Here is a 26,751-nt window from a genome sequence, read left to right as displayed (position 1 = left end):
TTACCTGGGGCAGGTGTAGTTGTAGGCCCTCTCTGGGGATGGGTTGACGTGAAGGCGTCTGGTCCAGCTGCATGTTAAAGAGTGCCGACAGAGCCGCCTGCGCAGCCCGCGCTTTTGCAAGTTTCTTATTCCGCCCAGAGCCCTCAAACTTCTGCAAATCCACAGTCACCGACATCACAAAGTTCTTAGCGTGGCTCTCTCCACTCTCAGACACAAACTCATATTTGAGACCCGGCCGAAGCTCGTTGAGGATCATAACAGGGTTCTTGCCGCTCAATGAGGAGGAGAAGCAAGAGGGTGGAGGCAGGGGTGCCTGCACAAGGCTGTTAGTGCCCATCACTTGGGGCACGGGATACTCTCCCAGCGGGTTTAAGGAGCCGTTGCCATTGGAGCCCAGAAAAAACATGTCCTCAGGCGGTGCCGGCGTCTCAAACCCGTTGAAGAGCATGTCAGGGAAATCAGCCTGGTCAGAAGTGAAATCTGTGTTGACGGTCAGCGTACGGCCCATGGCCAAGTGCGCCTCGGATGCATTAGGGAACTGGACGAAGGAACGCAAGGCCTTCTCGGCTGCATTCAGCTTGGCCTTTTTCTTCGTGGGGCCTGAACCTTCGAACAACTGCCCATTGACCTCAACAGTCATGACAAACACCGGAGCATGGACCGGACCGGTTTGGGACAGCAGCTTGTACTGCAAGCCCGGTTTGATCTCATTTAGCTGCATCAGGGCGTTCTTTGGTAGAACAGGCCCTGGCGTTTTCTTACGCTTCTTGGTTCTGAATTTCGAGTGCGCATGGCCATTACTACCCTCCTCCAGGGGGCGCTTGCGACCCCCTCCTCTGCTACCGTTGGGGAGCTGCTCGACCAGTCCAGCTCCCTCCTTAGACGAGACGTTGTCCAGGTTGCGGTTTTCCTTTACGTCGGTGCTGGATGAACCTGCGGTGCCCAGAAAGAGTAACTTACAACGCCTTCGTTGCAGGATCTTGTAAATGTAAAATTTATAGATTCCTTTATCTCTCTTTGTAACTGAACAAGTGATGTGTATTCCTTTTTTTGTGGCCGAGGGTCGTTAGCATGATATATTTTAAGAATAATCTTGTGAAACATCATTATGAAACAGATGAATTCTGGGACTAACAGTGGAAGAAGTTCTTTCAGAAAATATAGATTAATATAATTAAGAATGACCATCTAGTATAAAATCTAAATGATCATACATTTAATTTAATGTATAGTTTGGGCATTTAGTTTGTAGGCAATGGCTCATGCCAAGTGAAATTAATCATATCACTGGCATCACAAAATGCATGCTAATGGAGAACAAAAACCATAGCTTAAAAAAAAAAAAAGTACTACTTAAATTACATTGTTTTTAAGGGGTGAAAAATGCACATCTTCAGGTCCCTCCATATATTAAGTGGATATAATATAGTAATGTAATATAGCTCACAATACAGTTGTATTTCATTACTCAGTGTAAATCATCTAATTTTATGGGGTGTACTGCACAAAATTTCCCAAGAACACCTCTGTCATATTTCACCCCAAAAATAAAAAAAAGAATAATGATAAATGTGCTTTATTGTCAGAACAATAATGTCATAAAGCAAAAAAAACTCAAAATGTAAAGTATTATAACATTGCTATTTGTGTGAGCATTCCAACCAGAGACATTGCCTCAAACAATGGCAAAAGGTTTGGGGCTAGAATATTTGCCTGTGTAATTAATAGCAGATGTGGAGTGTTTTTGGAAAAACTGTTTGAAAACAGTCATTATTTTTGCAATTCTGTTTGGTATGGTTAAAGACAGACATTTCACTTTACCTTTAATGGTCCTAAAAATGGACTTGACTTCATGCAAAAAAAATTTATTTTTCAACGAAATATGACCTGGACATGTTTTCATTCGGCTGTTTTATGTGTGTATTTTTAAAGGTCTACTGGTCAGAGATGTTTTGTATGGCTTTAATAACCAGAGGAACCACACATCATCATGTCCTGTTGACAAAGCTGATGGAACTTTGGCTAAATTTCCATTTATAACATCCTTCAGCAAAAGCTCGCTAGGTTACTGCTTTCGGTGCTCAGGTAGAAAAATTATATCGTCCGTGAACAGTGGGGGGAACAAGAGTAAGAACTCTCTGCAAACAAGAGGAGCAACAGGGTGGATAAAGAGAGTGGGGGTAAGACGAGTGGGGGTGAGACAGGAGGAGAAATAATAAGATATCTGGGAGGAGAGTAAATTGAGTGAGAGGGAACAGATGGGGAGAGAGATTGAGAAAGAGAGAGAACATAGTCTACAGGATCTAAACAGTAGAACCCTTTATGTCTCAAATTTGAATGCACATTGTACCACACACTCTCTCACTCTCACACTCTCTCTCTCTCACACACGTGTAATTTATCCAGTTTTACTTCAGCCATAATGATGGAAACCAAAGCGATTTCAGTTAGAATAAATAGCATTTTCAGACAATATGCTACCAACATAACACAAATTTCATCATCAGCCCAGTTCGCACAGATTGTCTACGCTCAGCCCAGTTAAGACATGCAGAAAGTATACGTCTGTGCTTTTCGACGCATGCGCCTGGCACTGACTGTAATAAAATAGAATGACAAAGCAATCATATCATGCATGCATCAGTCTTGTACTAGCTTGCGGTCAAAATAGTTTACTTTTGTATATAGTCTGAGTGCTCGACGTTGCGCGAGATAGAACACCACACAGAAAAACGAAGCATAGCCTCAAGGCACCATCACATAACGCACTGTGACAGCTCAGGGGAAAAAATCTATACAAGATGGCAGACAAAGGGAGAGATATTGATTATAAATACACATAATTCATTCAAGATTGTTGAAAAGCATCAATAAAAATAGTTCAATCTAATTAAAAACAGATACATTTGTCAAATGTTATACTAAATACATATGTCAGGTTTCCCACAATTTTCATGGCACGATTTTCCAGGACAATTTTTTTTGTGTTCCCAACAAGTGAAATATTGAAACTAAAGTACATGAGCCCATTTAAACAGAGCTTTTATTTTGAAGTTTCAGTTTGTTTTTGACAGTAGTTTCCCACATCCAGATAAGCAGTTTGCTACATGGTCCAGTGTGATTCTTAATCCCTGTAAATCTGTGAATTAATTAAATAAATACAAAGTCTGTATGAGTCAGTGCATTCTGCTCACTGTCACACACACACACACAGTGTGTGATGATCATGATGAGGTGTTTTCAGTGTATGAGTGGTCAGTTTCACACATCCATTCTGAAGTGTGCATCACTTACAGATTATATATTTGTTCAATTAAATCAGACTTTTGCATTGTAATTATCACACAAAGAAATTTCGTGATTCCGTCTGTGTTTTCCACATAATACCAGTGGTAACCGCGTGTACCAAAAACCTTGTTAGCAACAGTCAAACAGTTTGATTATACAAAATGTATTATTTTCCAGAACATTTCAGTATTTTTCACATTTTCCATGACTGGAAAACTGCACTGCAAATTTCCAGGTTTTCCAGGATACGCGAGAACCCTGATTTGTATTTTTCTTAGGTTTTAATTATTAGCAAGTGTTGTTCCAAAACAGTATTCCAACTTTTGAGGTCTTATTTCAGTTAGGATGCTGCCTTAGGAGGCAATTGCCAATCTAGGCAGTAGACTGCAAGAAGCTCACTAGGTTTCAGAACAGAGCCAATATTAATGCAGAATCTACACGTATACAACCAAGTTACAATGCCAATAACATATTAACTCTTTCCCCGCCAAACACGGAATTTTCCGGGTATCCGTGTTTTAGGTGGTATACGGTAAGGAAGACCCGCACACATGTTTTGAAAGAGTACGCAACTCTTTGATCAAAGAAACAGACTGCGATCGTCTCAAACATGAAGAAGTGGAGTATTGAGAAGCTCAAAATATCAGACATAAATATGCCTTTTTCTCAGCTTTTTGTCCGAAATGTTGTTTTTGACAAAAACCTACCTCTGTTCAAGTGGCAATAAAAAAAAAGAACAAATGAAGATAAAATAAAATCGTTTTTTTTGCCTAAAAGCAGAGGCTCAGATCTTTATTTTGATATATAGCATCTTCATATATTCATGGAAGAAAATATTCTGCGAGCCATTAAAATTTTGCGAAAATCGTCAAAAACCCTGGCGGTGGCTAGCAACTTTTTTAAAAAATGCTGGCAGGGAAAGAGTTAAGAGTCTTCAGGGCATTCAAAAATAAAACGCCTTGTCTTCTTTAACGATGTCAGAAAAGTAAGTGCCATCCTAACTGACCAATCAGGACACGTTTGAAGCATTTACAATACGATTGCTTTGTGATACGCTTTAGGACAGTGAACACCAGGCGCATATGTGCTTGCCATCAAGTGTATGTGCGGAATGTGCACATGATGAAATTGATGTCACATGCACGGTTTCTGAGACTTAGTGGTACATGCAAAGCAGAAGTATACTTTGGCTTTGTGTGTCTCAAAACAAAACTCTGAATATTCTCTGAAACACTGAATATTTGATCACACTAAATTCACAAGCTTTAGCAAATCCAATGATTAGTTCTTCCTCAAAAGTGCTTGTTGTAAACACAACTTTGTTATCAGATAAACATATAAAAACCAGTGCGTCCTCTTGAAATTTGTGTAAAGCCAGCAATCAGATTAGAGCTAGCGAGATCTAATGTGCTTTCCAGTTTTGTGTGTGATGTGTGGTCAGTGAATGGACTGTGGGTGTGCCGTATCAGGTTAACAATAGAATGAGGTACTGAAATGTGGCTGAAGTCTGAATGTTCTGAAGATCTAATGTGCTGATGTAAAAGCTTGACTTTACAGCACTTAACCCTCACACATTTCTTAGTGTTGTTAGCTGGGATTGTTTTGAGTGAGGGGCAAAGAGAAGAGAGGGAAGGGGCATGAACTGTTCACTAAGTGACATGTTAGTTTAACAATGTGTGCATTGACAGAGGGTTTGGGTTTTAGATATTAGGACTCACTCATGTTCTCCTCCTCATCAACATCCATGGTGGAGAAGCGTTTTGGTTGGCCCTGCATCTGCTGAGCCCCAACCGCACCTGGGAAAAAACAGACACTGTCATTAGTTGTATTCAATATTATTACTATTGCTCATCCTTAGGATTAGGGATTTGCTCAATCCCCTAACCCCAAGTATTAAACTTCGGCACGTAACTCATTCTGCACGGTTAACACTATAGATGTGAATTATACCTCAAGTTGTGTGGCTTGCCTGGCAGATAAAAATGGGTGAAAAATCCCATAGAATTACATTACAGGGGGGAGCCTAGCCATATCTTAGGACCAGGATATTCAAGAGATTTTGAGGTGGGCTATTTTTGACTGGACTCTTTTGAGTAAGCATCCACCAAGAGCACCCAAAGACCACTTTTTGTCAAGTTGTGAGCATGTGCGGCCGCGCACTTCTGATGTTGCTTCCATGCAGATGGCAGAGGTGTGTGGGAAAACCAAGATTTTTACATTTACATTTATGCATTTGGCAGACGCTTTTATCCAAAGCGGCTTACAGAGCCCTTATTACAGGGACAATCCCCCTGGAGCAACCTGGAGTTAAGTGCCTTGCTCAAGGACACAATGGTGGTGGCTGTGGGGCTCGAACCAGCGACCTTCTGATTATCAGATTTCCAGTTATGTGCTAAGACCACTACACCATTTTTATTTAAATCAAAGCTAAATGCATGTTCAGCTTTTCAACTAGAGTCTATATGAATGTTCATTTTGAAGATTTGAGCAAAATATTTTGTGTTAACAAGGTGGAAATACACATTATTAAGTTGCGAAACAACACACACATTTCCTTGTTTATAGTGAGGTGTGAGCGCTATTAATTGAGAAATGCAGTTGCATGCCCGAATGGTTGAATGTGCTTCTTGGTCAATGCTGGTCCCATGTGCGATAAATATAAAACAGTCGCTTAAGTCTTAAATACAAATAAATCAGGTATGTGTCAAATATTTGTACATAAGACTTCAGTGTAAAGGCACTAATGCAGCCTAATTGATCTTCCACTGTCTATTATGTTGCTAATATTCATCAAAAATCAAATCAATATTGAAAAGCAGTGTTTACTTCATTGAGAATCAACATTCTATTGTTTTTATTTAGTAAGTTTATAAACTCAGCAAATAAGAAATGTCCAGTTTTCAGGACACTGCATTTTAAAGATTTTGTAACTTTAAAGATCTTTATTGTAAAAAGGTTTAAACAATGTTTTCCATGCTTGTTCAATGAACCATAAACAAATAACGAACATGCACCAGTGGAACAGTCGTTAAGACACTAACAGCTTACAGACGATAGGCAATTAAGGTCACAGTTATAAAAACTTAGGATACTAAAGAGACATTTCTACTAACTCAGAAAATTGGTCTGCACTTATATAGCGCCTTTTTAACCTTAACGGTATTCAAAGCGCTTTACACTGACTCGTTCACCCATTCATACACCATAATGCAAGGCGCTAGCCTGCCATTGGGAGCAACTTTGGGTTCAGTGTCTTGCCCAAGGGCACTTCGGCATGTGGAGTCGTGTGGGCGGGATTCGAACCACCACAAACCCTGCGATTAGTGGCTGACTCGCTCTACCAACTGAGCCACAGCCGCCCCAAAAAACACCAAAAGAAAAGATGCCCAGGGTCTCTGCTCATCTGTATGAATGTGCCTTAGGCATGCTGCATGGATGCATGAGGACTGCAGATGTGGCCTGGGCAATAAATTGTAATGTTTGTACTGTGAGACACCTAAGACAGTGCTACAGGGAGACAGGAAGGACAGCTGATTTCTTTGCAGTGGCAGACCACATGTAACAACACCTGCACAGGATCAGTACATCCAAATATCACACCTGCGGGACAGGTACAGGATGGCAACAACTGCCCAAGTTACACCAGGAATGCACAATCCCTCCATCGGTGCTCAGACTTTCCACCTATGGGCACAAACCCAACTTCACTGGACCAAACAGAACTGGCAAAAAGAGCTCTTCACTGTTGAGCCATGGTTTTGTCTCACCAGAGGTGATGGTCGGATTCGTGTTTATTGTCGAAGGAATGAGCGTTACACCGAGGCCTGCACTCTGGAGCAGGATCGATTTGGAGGTGGAGGATCCGTCATGGTCTGGGGTGGTGTGTCACAGCATCATCGGGATGAGCTTGATGTCATTGCATGTGTTACCCTTCCTGCAGGCTTATCCTGACATGACCCTCCAGCATGACAATGCCACCAGTCATACTGCTCGTTCAGTGCATGATTTCCTGCAAGACAGGAATGTCAGTGTTGTGCCATGGCCAGTGAAGAGTCCAGATTTAAATCCCATTGAGCACATCTGGGACCTGTTGGATCAGAGGATGAGGGCTAGGGCCAGGTCTATTCCCCCCACAAATGTCCAGGAACTTGCAAGTGCCTTGTGGAAGAGTGGTGTAACATCTCACAGCAAGAACTGGCAAATCTGGTGCGGTCCATGAGGAGATGATGCACTGCAGTACTTAATGCAGCTGGTGGCCACACCAGATACTGACTATTACTTTTCATTTTGAACTCCCACTTTGTTCAGGGACACATTATTCCATTTCTGTTAGACACATGTCTGTGAAACTTGTTCAGTTTATGTCTCAGTTGTTGAATCTTTTTAGGTTCATACAAATATTTACACATGTTAAATTTGCTGAAAATAAAAGCAGTTGAAAGTGATAGGACGTTTCTTTTTTTGCTGAGTTTATTAACATTAATATTTAACTTTTTAAATAAAGAAGAAAATAGCATATTATACATTTTTACTATGGTATTTACTTTAAAATGTCAAGAATTGTAAAAAATTAACTGATATTGGTACCAACTAAAATGATGGTATTTTAATACATATAATATTTTACATTAAATATATTTACACAACTTCCATTACTTTTCCAGGCCTGGCTGTGCACATCCTCTTAACAGTTCATGAAATCATTAAGAACATTACCCTAACATCATCAATCCCACTTTACTATACTTGAAAATAACGCTTCCAGTACAAATCGGTACCAGCAAGAACTGAAAATAAAGTATTGCACTCGTATTTGGTCTCTAAATCATGGCATTAAGCATACTTAATCTACTTGAATTAAAAAAGAAAGGGGAAAAGTGAGAAAAAGAGGAGAAGAGAGGTTAGAAGAGGAATCAAACAGCATTGACTCTGAGGCTAAGCCTACAGTAAGTGTATAAATATTCAGAAGGAGAAACTAATCTCTGAGAGAAAGGGCTGTGCTTGACAGACAGTAATAGCAGGCGCAGTCTATTGTGACTTTAATATCCATTCGATTAGACCTCATCTTCAGCTGCCTCGGAGGAAAAATACAGTTATTGACATCAACAGGCTCTTAGTCCCAACCAACACTGATGCTACTTAACACAACAGAAAAATTCAATATTTCTTTTAAAAAGCTCATAAGAGTCGAGATGAAAGACTTGACATAAGGCTATAGTGAGGTGGTCTTTATTGGACAATGTTTTATGATAAGGATCTTAAATGAGTTTCTAGACGAAGAGAGAAGACGTGTACATCGGTAAGTGTACATGCGCAGTTAGAATCAAGCTACAGGAGGTTTTTGCATAGTCAAGCTACAGTCTTCATCTGTCTTTCAAAATACATGATGCAATGCGTAATAGAGTATTTTAAGGATGTTGGATGAGGTAGTAGTAAATTGACATTGTGCATCAACTCTGGCTTTCACAGAACATGCACAATGCCAAGTCCAATTGTGGTGCAATTAACCATCCATTTCTGTTAGTCTGCATTTGCAAAAAATTTACTGGTATGTAGGCGGCCTGGGTAGCTCAGTGGTAAAGACGCTGGCTACCACGCCTGGAGTTCGCTAGCTCGAATCCAGGTTGTGCTGAGTGACTCCAGCCAGGTCTCCTAAGCAACCAAATGGGGTAACCTCCTCATGTGCGCTATAATATTGTTCGTGCGTGGTGAGTTGAGCATGGATGCCGCGGAGAATAGCGTGAACTCTCTACACACGCCATGTCTCCGCGGTAAAGCAATAAACAAGCCACGTGATAAGATGCGTGGATTAACGGTCCCAGATGTAGAGGCAACTGATATTCGATCCTCTGCCACACGGATTGAGGTGAGTCACTACGCCACCGTGAGGACTTGGAGTGCATTGGCAATTGGGCATACCAAATTGGGTGAAATAAAGACTGGTACAACTTCAGTAGAACATTTTAAGAACACCAATTATTGTTTTAGTCTAACTAAAACTAACTTTTAAATGCATGTAAACATACTTCCAAAGAAATTTTAATTCATCCAAATGCAATTGTTTTGTTGGTAAAATAGATGCTTTCATGGAAAAAGCACAGTGATTTCCACTGAAGAAGGTTAGGGTTAGGCAGGCAGGGTTAGGACACCTATGCTTATCCACTGGAATAACAGAATTATCTTTTGCCTGTGTTTTTTCTTTCCATATTTTGTATTCTGTCTTGAATGCGTGACGTCATAATAACGAATGACAAACTAAGGACGTAGGAGCTTCTCAGGAGTACTTGGAGGTGGATACATCATTGTTTGCATTAATTGGAGTTGAATAACTTTTTCTATAATAGTAAAAATAATAATAAAAAAAAAAGCTGCACCTGAAACGCAAGACCAACGCTTCCACCTGAAGGTACTAAGCCACAAACATATTGCGCCATCAAAACAAAATGTCATAAAACAGCCAATCACAGCTCTGTGCTTTAGCTCTAGCCCATTCTTCATTGATGACACTTTAAGCTAAACTAAATGGCCTAATTAATCTGGTCTAATGGTGGGTGACATCAAATATGCTAGCACAATTATCACTCTATTAAAGATTAATATTCCATTAGAAAATTGAAGAGTCAGGGGGAGTGATATTTCAGAGGGATTATTTGTCTGAGTGGAGACGAAATTTCACCAGGCGACAAACAGCCCTATGTTTTTCATCTCTCTGCTATATTCTGCTCTTGCTGGCCTCCTAACGGTCTACATTGTAATGAATGGGCCAGAGGCTCGAGCTTGTTTTGTGTCTGTCGCTTTTGATTTAACTTACACTGCTATTCTCATTTTGCCCATGAATCCATAAACAGCAAAGAGACCAGCTTGAATCTACAACTGGTAGACACAGGGTGCGGTGATGCTGTTCTGGGTGGCTGCTGGATGTGTCATGATGTTGGATATTCCACGGCATGAAGGTCATAGTCTCAGCCTGGTACAGTGTCTATACTAGAAGGGACGGATGCCACTACAGCTTGACACCAGATTTGCTTAACACAGGAAGCATCAACGCTGCATGTAGGCTCAGAATGTTCAATAACCACAGATGGACAAATTACATTTAAGCTTGAGACACACACACACACACACACACACACACACACAACAACTTGTTAGAACCAGCACAAGCCATGATACCATTTCTGAAGTGAAATCTTTGAATTACTAATGAAGGCTTGGACACATCATTTGGTTTGAACCAGCAGTGGCAGACTCTGATCCAAGCCTTAGACTCAGAAGTGACTACTGGAAAAGTTATGGATGGCTGGTTGCATCCATGCTACATTTGCATTGGCTTGTCTAGGCACAGAGGGCATTAAGAGGTGATTACAGGGTTTCCTGTTTGCACAGCTGTGTTAGTTCATTCCATCTCTGATTGCACACAGTCCAGATACAGTTTAATCAGCATCTGGACACACAACATTTCATGATACATATAACAAAAAAACAAAGACAACACATTATCTTTGCATAGACTGGACTGATGTGTGCTTTTGAATAAAAAGCATGTTTGATGAGCTCTTAATGAAAGCAGAAGTGAGGGTTTTTTACTCTGAGATGAGTCTTTAATGCCATTACAGAGCCTGTATTCAAATGAAGACGTGTATGCAAGAGATGACACAGATTTGAATCACTGTGAGAGTGTTTTACAGGACCCACATAGAGAGTGTCAACATCACAACTAAAGAAGAGCTATGTGACAGTGGAGGGTGAGATTTCTACAGCAAGGGCATTCACCACAGGCTGCCACTGTGTAATTTTGCCAAAGTGGCCTGGCTTTGTATTGACGGACAGATGAAGGGGGATACGCCCCAGGCACTTTGGCCCTTACACATGAGAACATTCTGTCATGTTTTTACCTTTAACTATGGCTGTTATGTGTCATGCTGTTGGGGTATACAGAAAGAGAGGTAAATGTTCTGAAAGGCATGGAGCATTGATATAACCGGCCAATATAATTCGGAGTGGATAGTAAATAAATCCTTTTTTTTTTAATACAGTAATTGACGTATGATTCATTTGCTCTCATTAAACAGTAAAATCAAACTCTGAGAGCACTGTGACATCCCATATTTCAACTAAAATTATTTGCAAACTATTGTAAATCTTCCGTAACTATTGAATAATTATTCATATCGTTTTTTATGATCCTAGATTAAACGAGAGACTGTATGGAATATTTGCACGTTTAAAAACGTATGTGTCACACGGCAGGATAATTAGCAAATTCACTTTATTGCCGTTAACTATTTGTGAGCTACAAAAAAGCTAAAAGGTTATTAAAATGCTTAAAAGATATGGTGAACATAATTAAAATGTAGATAGATAGATAGATAGATAGATAGATAGATAGATAGATAGATAGATGGACAGTTTATATCTAGGTTCAGTGACTGGTCACCATTTCTTTTAAAATCTTGATGGTCAAAAAGTGAATGGATATTCCTATATGTTAAAATTAATTAATTTTTTCAATTACTTTACACAATACCTTCTCAAAATCCTTTTTTTTTTTTTAACAAATATTTTAAAAAAGAAAAGCTAAGAGCTCTATACCTCAAAATATAATGTAGTTTAATTTAAATAACGAACATAAATGGGTATTAAATAAAGTATCAAACATTGACTTTTCTTCAGAAAACAATACAAGTGCAAGCATTTTTACAAAATTCTGTTTTTGCAGTGTGAGATCCCCATCATATGTATATAACACGTTAAGTTTTTGTAAAATAATTATATTTAAAAATATTTAAGCCATATTGTTTTTTTTACAAACATTTTTTTTTTTACTTGTGTAAAAAAATACAATAATAATAATAATAATAATAATAAAACAGAATATATAATATTTTTGTTAGAATAAATTACAATTATTTAAATTATATATGTATATTTTAATAAATAAAAATATTTATTTGTTTATTTAATTAAAAAAAACAATACAACTGTACACAATATATATATATATATATATGTATATTTTAATAAATAAAAATATTTATTTGTTTATTTAATTAAAAAAACAATACAACTGTACACAATATATATATATATATATATATATATATATATATATATATATATATATATATATATATATATATATATATATATATATATATATATATATATATATATATATATATATATAAAATCTTCAGTTCTCTTTCAAATGCTTTTAAACTACACGGTGTCATAAAAACAACCTGTTAGTAAAGATACCGACTTAAGTTTTATAGCTCTTGCTTCATTTCTGAAAGTAATGATAACCTTAGTTAAGTAAATCCAATGTTCATTCAGTAACTGCTCTGACTGATTCTGGGAGTCATTTAGTTAAGATTTTGTCAGACTAATTCAACTGGTGAATTTGTTAGTCTTTTAATCAAGTCATTAAAAGAGCCGGTTCAAAAGAGCAATTTGCTCATTAATTGGACTACACTGGTCACGCTGTGTTTTAGCGTGCAGCCCGCGAGGACAACTCATTAGAAAGACATGTTTTCTTGCCATTATTTTGCGATGCAAAGTCTCATTACATTCAATTTAGACTGCAACTCAAGTAAAATTCCATAACAAAATAATTCATTTTAATATGGGTTCAGAAACAGTGGAGCACCACGGCTGGAAAGCGCTGCAGAAAATATTGGTGTACACGCCTCTGCCAAAGCTTGACCAAACACCAGCCCTCAGGACAAATAAATTCAGCTCTCCAAATAAACTTAATACCGGTGCTGATATGAGCTCCTACTCTGTTCCACCTGCCTGAATGCCAATTATTGCAGTCTAATAGAGTGCTGAGGGGCAGGGTGGCCTAGAGCCCAGCATGTCACAGCAGTTGATGAAACACAGCCCTACACCGACACCAGGGCTTTCAGCACCACGGACAGGGACACTGCCATAAACCCAATGCAAAGAGCACAGACAAATGGAGTCACTTACTGTAATCGACAGCATTCATTTTCCTTATTTCCTAAGTGTAAAACATACAATAGATTTGCCGTCAAATTAACACAGGACATTTGTTGTGAAAATGTAATTTAGCTCCTAATAACTAAGAATGTGCAAATCAACTTATTTTTAATGCTATAACGACTTGTGTTAAATAAGTAAATTTCATTTATTTTTTTGTAACCTATAGATGAAATCCCCCAAAAATTGTCAGGCTCTATATGTCTTTATATTATTGACCATTTCAAGGACTGTTTGTTGGCAACGTCATTAGCGGTTTCAATCAATGTTTTTTTGTATGCGCATTTTGGAATATCGCATAAAAACTGTGGATGGAAACACCAAGCAGCAAACACATTTCCAAAATGTATATAAAAAAAAAAAATGTATACGCTTTGAGTTATATATATTTTTATTCAATAAGAAGAAATGTGCATAAACTATGATTGAAACACATTTACCGAATAAACTCCTATTGAATTTGTTAGGAATAAAAGTTGTGCATCAAAAAGGTCATGTGACTGGAAAAAGAACATTACTGGACTAACCACTGACTTACCTCGAAAAGACACTTTGTTGAAAGGATCCAGAAATACGTTTGGACGTCCTAATTACTTACATTACATTACATACTTGAAATGGTCTATATCACCAATGCTTTAAATAAGACTAAATAATATGAAACTTTTTTAGAGGGATTTTCTATGTGAACAATCTAACTGCCAGTAAAATATCAACCCCAGGAATTTCAGGACTGAGGCGAGTTTGGGGCATAGGCGGAAATCGCAGGGGGGGTCGGGGGGGTCAGTACCCCCCCATCTGAGGGTTGTCCCCCCTAAAATATCATTAAAATTTGTGTATTGTAAATAATATAATGATATATTCTTAAAATAATTGTTTAAGAAATAAAATACAAATGCAAACGGGGCAACAAAAAAAACCTTGGTGTCCCCTTCAAAAATTGCTCTTGAGAATTGTTATGTTTATTGTCCAACCCCAACATTTTGATGAAATTTTCGACCCTGGTTTGGGGTGGGAATTTTTACAGGGTTAGTGCTTAGGAAACCTGTTCTAAAACAGTAATTACTTTTGCAAGTCTGTTTGCTGTCGCTAGTGGCACAAAAATGACACTTTTCACCTTTAAGCCACTGACTGACTAGCCAGCAAGTCTATAGATAGAGAGAAGGCAATTAAATGAATATTCTTAAGCTTTGGAATTCCGCTGTAATAGTATTCCGAGCTGAGGCAGTGCGAAGATTTGTTCAGAACTGCAGCAGAAAAAAACATTCTGAAAAAGCTGATTCCTGGAGCTAGAACAGATGCCAGAAAGTCTTTTATTGTGTTAGCAGAATAAATATTTGACAGCTGACTGTTCATCACACCACAGCGGATTTGACAGAATGGCGGTGAGGAGAAAGAGCAGCCGGGATGAATTTTTTATCCGATAGTTTGTGAGATCGCTTTCTGTGGAGAACGAAAGGAGAAAAGCTGAAGGTGTAAGTTACAGAGGCGGTACAGATGATATTCTTCAACTCCTCCAGACCTAACATGTATACGCATATGTAAATGCATACAGAGATCATTAAACACTAATTTACCACGAACGCTTCTCATCTTTTACACACATCCACACATGCGCTAGCACTTGCTCAAACACATTGCTTACCAAATGCTTGTATCACAGTACCAATAAATATCCCAGCAGTTATTTTTGCTGGAAATTCAACAAGAAATGGTTTATTTTAACAGTTGTATTTTTTTGCAGCCAAGGTTTTTACCGCCACACAGTATGTACCACCCAGTCCAACATTTCATCCACCCGCCTGGCATGTGCTGTCAAGTATAAATCAGCCACATGTGTAGCTATGAAAGTCCAGGCATGGCAGGAAGAACAATAAATGGCTACTCTCCTAGACTCCATCATACCAAGGTTGAGTGCCCGCCACATTGGGGACAGCTGTCAGCCCACCTACACGATCAATCCACCTCAAAGGCTTTAAAAGATGCTTCCAGTTTCTTCCATTTTTCTCATCTCCTTTTTTCATTTTTGACCCCCACTCCATATAGGCTGAAAAGTTCAGCCCAAAGACACAGAAAGCTGCCTGAGTCAGTGCTGAGCTAAGGATTTATGTGCCACTGCACAAGCAGATACATAAAAACTAAACTAAACAGAGACTCTAACTTTTAGGCCAGAAACAGAGTCTTACTCATGAAACACGAGCAGAATGAATTTCTGTGTAAAGCGTTCTTAATGCCATTCATACATAAATTGTCCAACTGAATTGAATGTGACTGTTCATGTCCAAATGTATTCATGAACGGTTTGCAGACATTATTTCTGCTTGTGGTTTAGAAAATAAGGTCAACAGTACGCCATTAAGTTCGCAAATGCTTGGCTAACACATTGTGTTACTACTGTGGTAACAAACTTAAATGGGCAATACTGTTCCCATCAAATTTATGTTCCTTTAAACCGGATACTTTATTATTAAAACGGTTGCTACACCAGAATGGTAGTTAAGGGTTCCCCAACTAGATTTCACTACGGGACAAATTCTGTCAACAATTCAAAGCCAAGGGCCTTTGATGATATGACTGTTTATTCAGCTGCTTTTATTATCATCATTATTATTGTTTTTATTAATTTTATTGTTAAAATGTCACAACATAAATATTCAGATTCTATTTTTATTAGTTGTTTTTCACAGTATTAGTAGTAGTTTTATGTATTCAAACAATTATGAAAAAACTAATATTTGAATAAAGATACAGAAAACTACATAACTTTCCCTGTTGAAAAAAAATAATAATATTTACAATCTTGATTTCCATGTCCTCCATGCGAGTCAACTGTTCCTGCTAATCTCCAAACGGGGTCTTTTCTCCCTGCACTTTCCCTAATTGCAGATTCAATTATTAGACCTATTAGCATTAATATTGTTATTGTATTGCAATCATTTCTATAGAGACTGCACGTTTTCTTTTATCAAATTTTGTACTATTATGCATCCTATTTTATATTGTACATTACATGTTATTCCACGTGTATTTGTATCACAGTACTTTGTGTTATGTTATCCAGTTGTTAATCCAGACATTATAAAAAGTGTAGTTGGCTTCGGGAGTCTGTTTGGAATATACTCGTAGCAAAATACATGTCCAAATATAAATAGGATGTATAAACGTATGCAATATTGCACTTTACTCATTTCACTTACATAGAAACACCATTTATATACTCCTCAGAATGCATCAACACCATGGAAAGAACATAATGAAACATTTATGCCAAATTAGGTAAATAAATTCTTTAACAGCATTCAATATATTCATCTCTAGTATTAACAGCAACAGCACCTCCTACTGTACAGGGGGTGAAATAATTTTTTTACGGACTCTATGTAGAGATCTTTCGTCTAAAGTTTGTCTCGCAAAACCATCTGATTTGGTGTGAACAGGACTTCATCACAGGCCAAACATTTGTCTCTCTCGCAGGCCACCTATTGAGGAACACTGCGGTAGTTTATCTGAAAAGAAAACTGGCTGTGTTTTAGTGCCCCTTGTGGCATTTCGGAACACAACAATGAATGAAATCGAGCTTGCATTCCGGACCTTGTTTCAGAAATAAATTTGAAGAATTGTGCCCCATAGAACAGTTAGAAATCGAGCTTGTGTAGCTAGAATTGATTGTGCTTATGTAATTACGTACGTAAACCACACACATCTGTACTATTCAATGTGATTTTGTACTGTAAGTAGTTTGAGTAGTATAAAATGCGGAAAAAAGTTACAAGTATCAGGATGATACACTTCTTCAACTGTCTATAAGTCTATCACTCAAAGCCTCACTGTCATTCCATTAAAAAACAAAGATGCTAGCGTGAATAAGGCCTATGTTGGTACGTTTGGAACTACCAGTAAATCTCTCAAGAAAACAAATGCAACAAAGAAATACATTTCCCATGTATAAACAATTGTTTACATAAATGTGATGCAATAAAATGCAATCCTAGTAACTAGGTTTTTCCAAAATATCTGAAGGGAGTCTTCCAAAGCTGTAACTTCCAAGAGACAGAGGCATTTCTAGGACAAAATCATGGTACAGCTCAATGTGACAGCAGTAACGTGGTTATAAAGTGCACAGTGGAAACAGAAATATCTGGAGTACACAAGCTACATAGTATACTTAAGTGGCCCAAGAATTAGTATGCAACACAGGAAACAAGCACTGCCACAAAATCCATTTGAGAAGAGGCATCAACATTAAACTCGAAAATCTGCAGTTCAATAGAGTGAGAACTTTTTTCTATAAGGGGTTGTTCACGCAGGACATGCTCTTTTTAAAATGGTTGGTCTATGTAAACATACGCCAGATGGACGTTGCATAGTACAGCCATTTTCCTAAGTTTACATAATGCATGTTCTTGAGTTCCAAAAAAGCTAGGAGTGTAACTGAATGGAACAGAAAGCAGGGGTCTCAAGACAGTAGAAGCACAATGGTTCAGATAGAATGCTCAAAAAACAGCATATGTTATACTGCACCTGCTAAAGACGTCCACCTGAATGTGTACGTTTTAATTTAAAATAATGTACAGATGCAACTTTGAGGGTTTTACCGTGCAAACTGTCTGAAAGCATACTGCCAGCACGAAAATTAAAGCTCCGCCACTCAAATATTCAAACTAAGAGGAAAAAAACACCTAGTCTATATAATTCAAACAATAGCTGGGTTTCCATCCAAATAATAAAAAAATAAAAAATCTTATCCACTTTGTGATGCATATTATCTTGAGGGAACCTATCTTAGCAGAAGGACCTCCTTGCTTTGGTGAGAGCTGTACTTGCAGTTTTAGAGGGATTGTACAATGCTTTGTTAAAAACTGCCAAAAGACACCACAATATAAGTGTAATTTCTCATATAATAAGGGCTGAAATGGCTGCTATGCCCTCCAGTGTGTACCTCCAGTCTCCATAAACCCCGCACTCAAAACTATTCTGGAGGACCCCGTCTAACGACCAGCTGTGGGATAAACACTTCGGAAGGTCAAGGGCTATGTTCGAAGAATTGCTTTGAGGAGCAAATGATGTGAACATATGCTCAAAACATGTCATTGTTTTGAGAATAAACTGTTTCCATCATCTTAAACAACATTTTGACTAATGTGATACACTAGAAAATCATCCTCTCCCTAGTGCATTAACTTGGCCTTCACCAGTATCCACAACACATGGACTTCCTGTCTCCTGTCAATCTTTACCTGCTGTCTAGGGTGGCGTTCACACAGAATGAGTTCAATAGAAAATGTAGATGTTCAATGTCCTTCATACAGTGACGAGAGCGACCGCAATTTAATGAAACTATTAAAATAACAATTACAAAGAGGAAACAAAGTTATTGCTTCCAAAGGTTTCTGAAAAAAAATAAGTGGTGTGACTCAAATTACTCATTCTGTTATATCAGCACCAGCGTCCTTGAATTTGTAATTTGTTGATAGTATCCAGCAGCCTTGATTTTATAGGTTGTATGCAGTAGCCTTGATTTTATATGGCCTTGTCCTACGCAAAGGGACAAACAAGAGGATAAAATGGTGTTATCAAGGTCTTGCATTCAATATTTTTCTTCTTTTCTGTTGCATATACAATAAAGACTGAACATACAACTTCAAATAAGAGAAACGATGTCTGTTAGGGCCTTGAACAAAACAAATCCACTAGATTTGCATATCATCTGAGGAAATACTGGTGCTAGCAATGCAGCAAAAGGGATAGTTCACTCATATGAAAAATCTCTCAACATATATTCACCCTTACGCCATTCCCAGATGTGTGATATTGTTTCTTATGCAGAACACAAATTTTGAAAAAAGCTCCAAAAAGCACATAAAGGCAGCAAAAAAGGAAAGCTATATGAATCCAGTGGTTTAATCCATGTCTTCAGAAGTGATATGATAGGTGTGGGTAATAAACAGATCAATATTTAAGTCCTTTTGCAATGTACATCTTGGCATTATGGTCTCTATTGAATACACTTATCTATCTAGAATCTATAGTACGTCCCCTTGTTCCCCATTTAGTGAATGGCTTAATCTCCAATTTGCTGTCTGTTCAAACTTCAATTTTAAAGTTTACAAAATCAAAAGAAAAATTAGACTTAAAGATGAAATATGTAATTTCTGCGCCATTAGCGCCACTGAACGGTGTTGCAAAACGAAAAATAATTTTCAAACTGCCTGCAGAATACACCCCCTGTCTGGCACAGAACAAATAAACAGACAGTCCTACCCCCAACTCACACCTTTGGTTGTTGTGTCAATGTCATTATGTCTTTTTAAAACTTTATAAAGCTCCATAAGCTAACGGTCTTCAAATTCATCCTGTAAGCATGCCTGTGAGGGGACTCTACCATTGCCAACACCTGCAGGAGGTCAAAGGGCTGTCTAGAGAAAAAGTAATCATGTTAGAGGGGGTGAAAAAGTAAAAGACAGAAAGAGCAAGGGAGAGTGGACATAGATGAATGGGCTGAACTAATGGAGAGGGATATAAGACGTGCTAAAGTTCAGCACACAAAACCCATAATGGCAGCTCCTGCTTGTCCTAACACAGATGGATAGATCCACTACCTACAACAAAGGAAAGAAGAAATGAGGGCCCTTCCCTAAATGGAGCATCCACCTCTATTAGGGTCTCAGACCTATATTTCAGAAAAATGTCAATACTTTCTCAGTCTCTCCATCTGCCTTCATGACTTTGTCTGTAAAAGATTGAAAAAGATAAATGCAAAGCACCAATGAAGTTTAGATTTGTTCAAGTCGCCATTAGATAAATCTCAAAAAAACATGTTCAGGTGTTCCCAAATATTATATTTTCCAAAGAAATGTACATGTTTTGCACGTTTATACACCGATTATGCTTAATAAGCCGACAACGTGTGTGTCCATGTAAATGCATTAAGCAGCTTTACTTGATCTGTGTAATAACTGTATACAAGAACCGTATAAACCGATTGAAAGGGGTAAATTATTGCCCAGTACCCTGATTTCGCATTGCATGAAAACAACTTTGGCCGCGTGTCCACAAAAGCATTTTCTTTTTTTCCTGAGTCCAGCGAGTATATTTTTTCAATTGTTTGCAATGGGAGCACCACGTATTTAAAAAGCCAGCAGTGTGAAGAGGTGCTGAGCATCAGGGCGAGGAGAACGTGAAAGTGAAAGAAAAAGGACTTAAATATTGATCCGTTTCTCACTCGCACCTATCATATTGCTTCAAAAGACATGGATTTAACCACTTGAGTCTTTTAAAGTACTTTTATGTTGCACTTATGTGGATTTTGGAGCTTCAAAATGTTGGCACCCATTCACTTGCACTGTATGGACCTACAGAGCTGAGACATTTTTCTAAAAATCTTTGTGTCCAACAGATTAAAGAAAGTCATCCACATCTAAGATGGCATGAGGGTGAGTAAATTATGAGAGAATTTTCATTTTTGGGTGAATTAATTAAATTTAAGAATTAGGTAAACTGTAACTTAATTTATTTTTACCAACTAGAGGGGGAGATAACCACAGCCAATAACCAAAGATAGATAGAGAGATAGATAGAGATATATATATATATATATGGTTCTTTCAAAACATTATAATGAAAAAAACAAAAAAACAAAATGGGCCTAAATTTTCTTCCACATTTGTTTTGATGAAAATAACTACATTTATTAAATAATAATAGTAAAAACATTTGTAATGTAAATTATGAATTAATATATAATTCACTCAATTCACCTCAAACCTGTATGACTGACTTCTGGAAAACAAGGAGAAATTTTGAAGAATGCTGACGCTGCTTTTTTCCTCCAAAGAATGTGAATGGTGACTACAGCTGTAACTTGCTGGTTAACATGTCCTTTTGTGTTTCACAAAAGTCAGTCAGTCAGTCATATGAGTTTAAAACAATATGTGGATGAGTAAATGATGACAGAATAGTACAATGTGACCATTTATGTGCAAGAAACCTTAACTAACATAAGTGGAGTTCTGGGGAAAAAAAATTTATTCTACAAAATGTGGAATGTGATCCCTTTAATAATTAGACACATTCATCCATCATGTTTGCCCACCGTAGTTTCTGATAGAATCCTGCATGTGTTCTCCAACTCATCCAGTCTTTCCCCCAACACTGATTCTGCTATCTGCTCCCAGGTAACGATCCTTAATGGCCTACATGTGCGGCCGGCACTGGGCGGCCTGGCACTTAATGGAGAGGGGTCCCCACAGATGTGGCGAGCTGTCGCTCTACCTGATTAGAACGGATAGGCTGGGCATGTTGGGAAGACGAGCGTAGCCACCTCAGAGCGTCCTGCGAGCAGTCAACCCCCCTCCAGTAGACAGGCACCATGGCAACCATGGCACTGCAGAGAATATCGAGCTCCATTATTGAATTTCAGCACTTTAATGACCAATAACAGATCTGAATGAGTCTGCCAACACTCATTTTCACCTCACAGCAAATTACAGGGTTTTTAGATCACAGACACATTTAAAAGTTCCTGCACAAAAGCTTGCGACAAGACACTTTGATATAGTGGCTCCTAATATCAGAGGCTTGATGAATGACTGCTGTAATCATTAGCTGCCAGACATGTACCTGCAAACAACTCGTAACTCACTAAAAGACCAACAAGAGAGACCACGGCCCACATAAGCTCCTATTAAACACCCCAATTCAAATTCAACTCAAATATAACTTTTACAATATATTGTTCCAAAACAGCTACATTTGATTTATTTTTTAAATCCCAAAATAAGTGCCTTAAATACAGATACAGGTGCCTTACGTATATGAACACAACAACAAATCACAATGAAATATGTAATTGGAATGGGGGTTATTAACACTAATAGACTAACTACATCACTTTGACGATAAACACAAGTCCGACCTTCACCCCCAGGTGAGACAAAACCGTGACTCGTCAGTGAAGAGCACTTTTTGCCAGTCCTGTCTGGTCCAGTGAAGGTGGGTTTGTGCCCATAGGTGACTTTGTTGCTGGTGATGTCTGGTAAGGACCTGCCTTACAACAGGCCTACAAGCCCTCAGTCCAGCCTCTGTCAGCCTATTGCGGACAGTCAGAGCACTGATGGAGGAATTGTGTGTTCCTGGTGTTACTCGGGCAGTTGTTGCTATCCTATACCTATCCCACAGGCGTGATGTTCGGATGTACCGATCCTGTGCAGGTTTTGTTACACGTGGTCTGCCATTGCGAGGACGATCAGCTGTCCTTCTGGTCTCCCTGTAGTGCCGTCTTAGGCGTCTCACAGTAAACATCGCAATTTATTGCCCTGGCCACAACTGCAGTCCTCATGCCTCCATGCAGTATGCCTAAGACACGTTCACACAGATGAGCAGGGACCCTGGGCATCTTTCTTTTGGTGTTTTTCAGAGTTAGTAGAAAGGTCTCTTTAGTGTCCTAAGTTTTTATAACTGTGACCTTAATTGCCTACCATCTGTAAGCTATATTTTCAATTTATAAGAAGCTTTTGTGGCAAGCATCCCATGCGTCTCAGCGTCGCCCTGGAATTGGAGCTCGTTACCCAATCAACTGGCACGGATCGGCGTCACCTGTGAATCAGCTGGAGGGGATTTAAACGCCGGAGGAAGAGGAAGATGGTGAGCACTAACGCCTAGGCATGCGTCTAATCCTCTTCTCTCTCTAATTCCAGACTCCAGCGACGAGTGAGCGCCGATCACCACGCATGTTTCGTGGAAGCAACACAGATCACCGAACTCAGTCACAGAAGCCCCAGCACGCACCAGTAAGTCCTTCATTCTACTTATCACAATAAGACGCACCCTTTGTGGGTTTTATTTGCACATGAGAATAGTTGTCTGTGCCTCGTTCATCCTGCAAATACATTTTCCATTTCTTGACATGTATATGTTAATGTTTCACACAATTCACAAGAAAGGATTCCCACACATGTATTCATAAACCAACCCGAACCAACACACACACGTCAGAATATATCGTCAGAATACATGACTAAATCTGAATTGTCTTCAATGGAGAAAGATACTTTTTAGGTCCAAATGGTGCAGTTACATCTACCAGCAAAGGCTAACTGTGATATGCTGTAAAACATGGCATCTTGAAGCACAACAAACTGCTTCAAAATCTTGTTATGAACACAGATTAGGCCCTTGAACTTTTATACAGCTGTGAAAAAAAGAGCTGTGTGTGTGTGTGTGTGTGTGTGTGTGTGTGTGTGTGTGTGTGTGTGTGATTAATCTTCAACTCTCTCAAGCTACACTGGACAGGCAGGGAAAGTTTGCTGTCCTCAGCACTATGTATCATCCTAGCTTTTCTCGTCTGTCTCTCACTCTCAGCTCGTCTCAGTCCCTGCCTATTCTCCTCGCCTCAGCGGCCCCGCTACTCACAACAGATGACTATCACTGTATTCCTAATTCAAGGCCAGGTCAGTTACTCTGATATTCACAAGGGGAAGGCAGTGCTGCGTGTGTTTGTACGCCTGAGTGGATGGGTTATTAGCCGAATTGAAGGTAACGTTGATGGACAGGCAGTAGATCGGAGTATAAAAAACAGACATGGGGACTTGTGACTTGGTGACTTGGACTCGAGTCGACTCGAGTCGCTATTTTTATGACTTGTGACTTGACTTGACAAAAAATAAAATACTTGAGACTTGACTCGGACTTGGAAGTTAAAGACTCGGGACTTGACTTGAGACACGAAGACTTGAATGACTTGAGTGTTAATCACATCATGTTTTCAGTTTGAATATAAAATATATAAATTATTTAAAAAAATAAAATTGATCCAGCTGGAGCGCAGGCTGAGAATAGTTTTGTCATGACTGGATCACGACACTATAGGCTATCATCAGCCATGCCCTCTCGTACCTTACGCACACCACGCCCACTTAGATCAGATAACACATCAACATGTCAGCCGGAGGGGTAACGTTACCGAGGGTCATCGCTTTCGGCTTCAAAAATTATTATCAAGATGGCAAAAGACGAACATCGCTTTGCAAGACATGCAACGTTAAGATCGCGGACAGCCAGATGACAACCTCCAATTTCGTCCGCCATTTGAAGAGCCATTCTGCCCAGTAAGTGCTTGTCAGTTTGTTAATTTTATCTGGTTAGTTGGTAGTTAGCTAATGTAATAATAGCAGGGTTCCCACGGGTCCTTGAAATCCTTGAAAGTTTGTGAATCTGAAAAATAAAATTCAAGGCCCTGGAAAGTTCTTGAAAATAAACATACATAGATACAGGTCCTTGAAAGTGCTTGAATTTATTTTGTGCAAGAAGTGTTCTGGAAAAAAAAAATCTGTCCATTAATTTTTTATTTCGCCAACACTTCGTGGCTTATGCTGCATACTAGCCTGCTTGATTTACATTAGTTACGCGCATTTACGTTAAGTGTTTCCCGCGCGAGGTACTTTGTTTTGTACGTTGCCATGACGTTCACGCGCACTGGTACCTCAACGTTTCCCCACTCACAGACATTGCAAAAATAGGCTTATGGATCTGTGTGAGTGAGTGAGTGTGGGTGTGGGAGTGTGAGCGCGAGAGTGAGTGTGTGTGTGTGTGTGTGGCCGAGAGTGAGCGAGTGAGTGAGTGTGGGTGAGTGAGTGTGGGTGTGGGAGAGAGAGTGTGTGTGTGTGAGAGAGAGAGTGTGTGTTAGAGAGAGTGTGTGAGAGAGAGAGGAGAAATGTAACAAAGTTTAATGTACGTAACTGTGTTTGAGAGAGTCTGTTGGATGTTAAGCTGTTATTTGTTTTATGGACTCAATGTTGAAAATTTAAAACATTTCAAACACTGTTGGCAGAAGTGAAAAATAAATAATTTTATGAAGTTACAATTTTGTTTGATTCCATGATGTATTTTACTGAACATGAGTATTGTAATTTACTGACAGTTACTTATATCTTGTCTTTTCACTTTATTATGATCAGATTCTGCAGGTAAAATTACAATAATAAGGTGACTTGACTTGGACTTGACTTGACATAGCCTGTGACTTGACTTGGACTTGACTTGACATAGCCTGTGACTTGACTTGGACTTGACTTGACATAGCCTGTGACTTGACTTGACTTGACTTGACATAGCCTGTGACTTGGACTTGACTTGACATAGCCTGTGACTTGGACTTGACTTGACATAGCCTGTGACTTGGACTTGACTTGACATAGCCTGTGACTTGACTTGACTTGCCCAAGAAAAAAATACTTGGGACTTACTTGAGACTTGAAGGTTAAGACTTGAGACTTACTTGAGACTTGCACATGTGTGACTTGGTCCCATCTCTGATCAAAAACATCAAAGGTGATAAGGTGGACAGACAGACAGACAGGATAATGCTCAAGGAAAAGACTTGTGTGCTAGTACTGTCAAGATAACCTCACCTGTTTTCCCATCAACTCAATGACAAAGATGGAAAGGAACAAACGAATGAAGAAATTAACAAAAAGGAAACCATGACAGAGGACCAGTTGTCAAGAGTAAGATGTGAGCGGCAGCTTGTTTAAGATTATTTAGGAAACATTAGCAGTCATTGAGACGGCAAACCTGCAGATAATGAGCCTGAGAGATGAAGCTTTGACTTCAGCATACAGTATCTCTGCCTCCTCTGAGATTGGCTCACTTACAGTCTCCACACACATACACGCTCCCACCACTGAACAAAAGACTCTTCCTCACGATTACTCCAGCACCACAAACTGATCAAGGCTAATTATCCTGTTGTAATGTTATACTGGTGTTACCAACTAGCTAGTGTCAGTGCAACAGCACTGTGATTGCATCTCTGTCTTCTAGTGGCAGGAGTTTCAAACAGTATTTAATCAGCAAAGTGGGTTACTTTGCACCATTTGTCATGATGAATGGTTAATACACAGACGTTTGTTCCCAGAAGTGAGCGCTAACATTCCTCTCAGACCAGAGTGGCTTGGCACTGTACCACCACGTCACGTCATGTATACTCAACAGAATTTCAGTTTACTGTAATAGTTTAATAGATAAGCAATGAAAAGTCAAATGTAATGTATTACTTAAACCTGGCAGTACCCCTTTAGAGATAAAGCAAGGTGTGCTATCACAGACAATAATAAACTTCTACAGTCAGTTTTCTCTTTCAGGTTAACTACTGTCAAGGTGGAGTGGTGCAACAGTTTAAAGAGAATCTTGACAATCAAGTTAGTTAAAATATCAACATGTTTATGCTAGTTACCAGAATAATAAACTGTTTAATGGTACACACAGGTGAATTAAAGGTGACTATCACTCCCTTAAGTACTGAAACAACACAAGAGGGCACATTATGCATGTTCAATACGGCACATTTGCAATGCATGAAGCTAGTTTCTGGCCTAGAGAGAGATTTGTCTTTGTTCTTCACAGTAAAGTTGCTGTGCACATTCATACAGCATATCATAATAAAGTGAGGCGAGCTATGGTGAT

At 38.9% G+C, this 26,751-nt stretch overlaps 1 protein-coding gene across 1 annotated transcript in view; it reads right to left on the bottom strand.

Annotated features, from left to right (window-relative positions):
- adarb1b (adenosine deaminase RNA specific B1b) overlaps window positions 1-26,751 on the bottom strand; it is a 166,409-nt gene that overhangs the window by 28,932 nt on the left and 110,726 nt on the right. The window contains exons 4-5 of the mRNA XM_052148122.1: window positions 5,007-5,084; window positions 5-933 (exon numbers count right to left, since the gene is read on the bottom strand). Coding sequence (XP_052004082.1) covers window positions 5-933; window positions 5,007-5,064 — 987 coding nt within the window. The 5' untranslated portion in view covers window positions 5,065-5,084. The remainder of the gene's footprint in view (window positions 1-4; window positions 934-5,006; window positions 5,085-26,751) is intronic.

This window comes from Xyrauchen texanus, chromosome 18 (genome assembly GCF_025860055.1).
Source record: "Xyrauchen texanus isolate HMW12.3.18 chromosome 18, RBS_HiC_50CHRs, whole genome shotgun sequence".
NCBI lineage: Eukaryota > Metazoa > Chordata > Actinopteri > Cypriniformes > Catostomidae > Xyrauchen > Xyrauchen texanus.
Note: the sequence above shows the minus strand (reverse complement) of the source record. Positions and strands in the feature narration are given on the sequence as shown.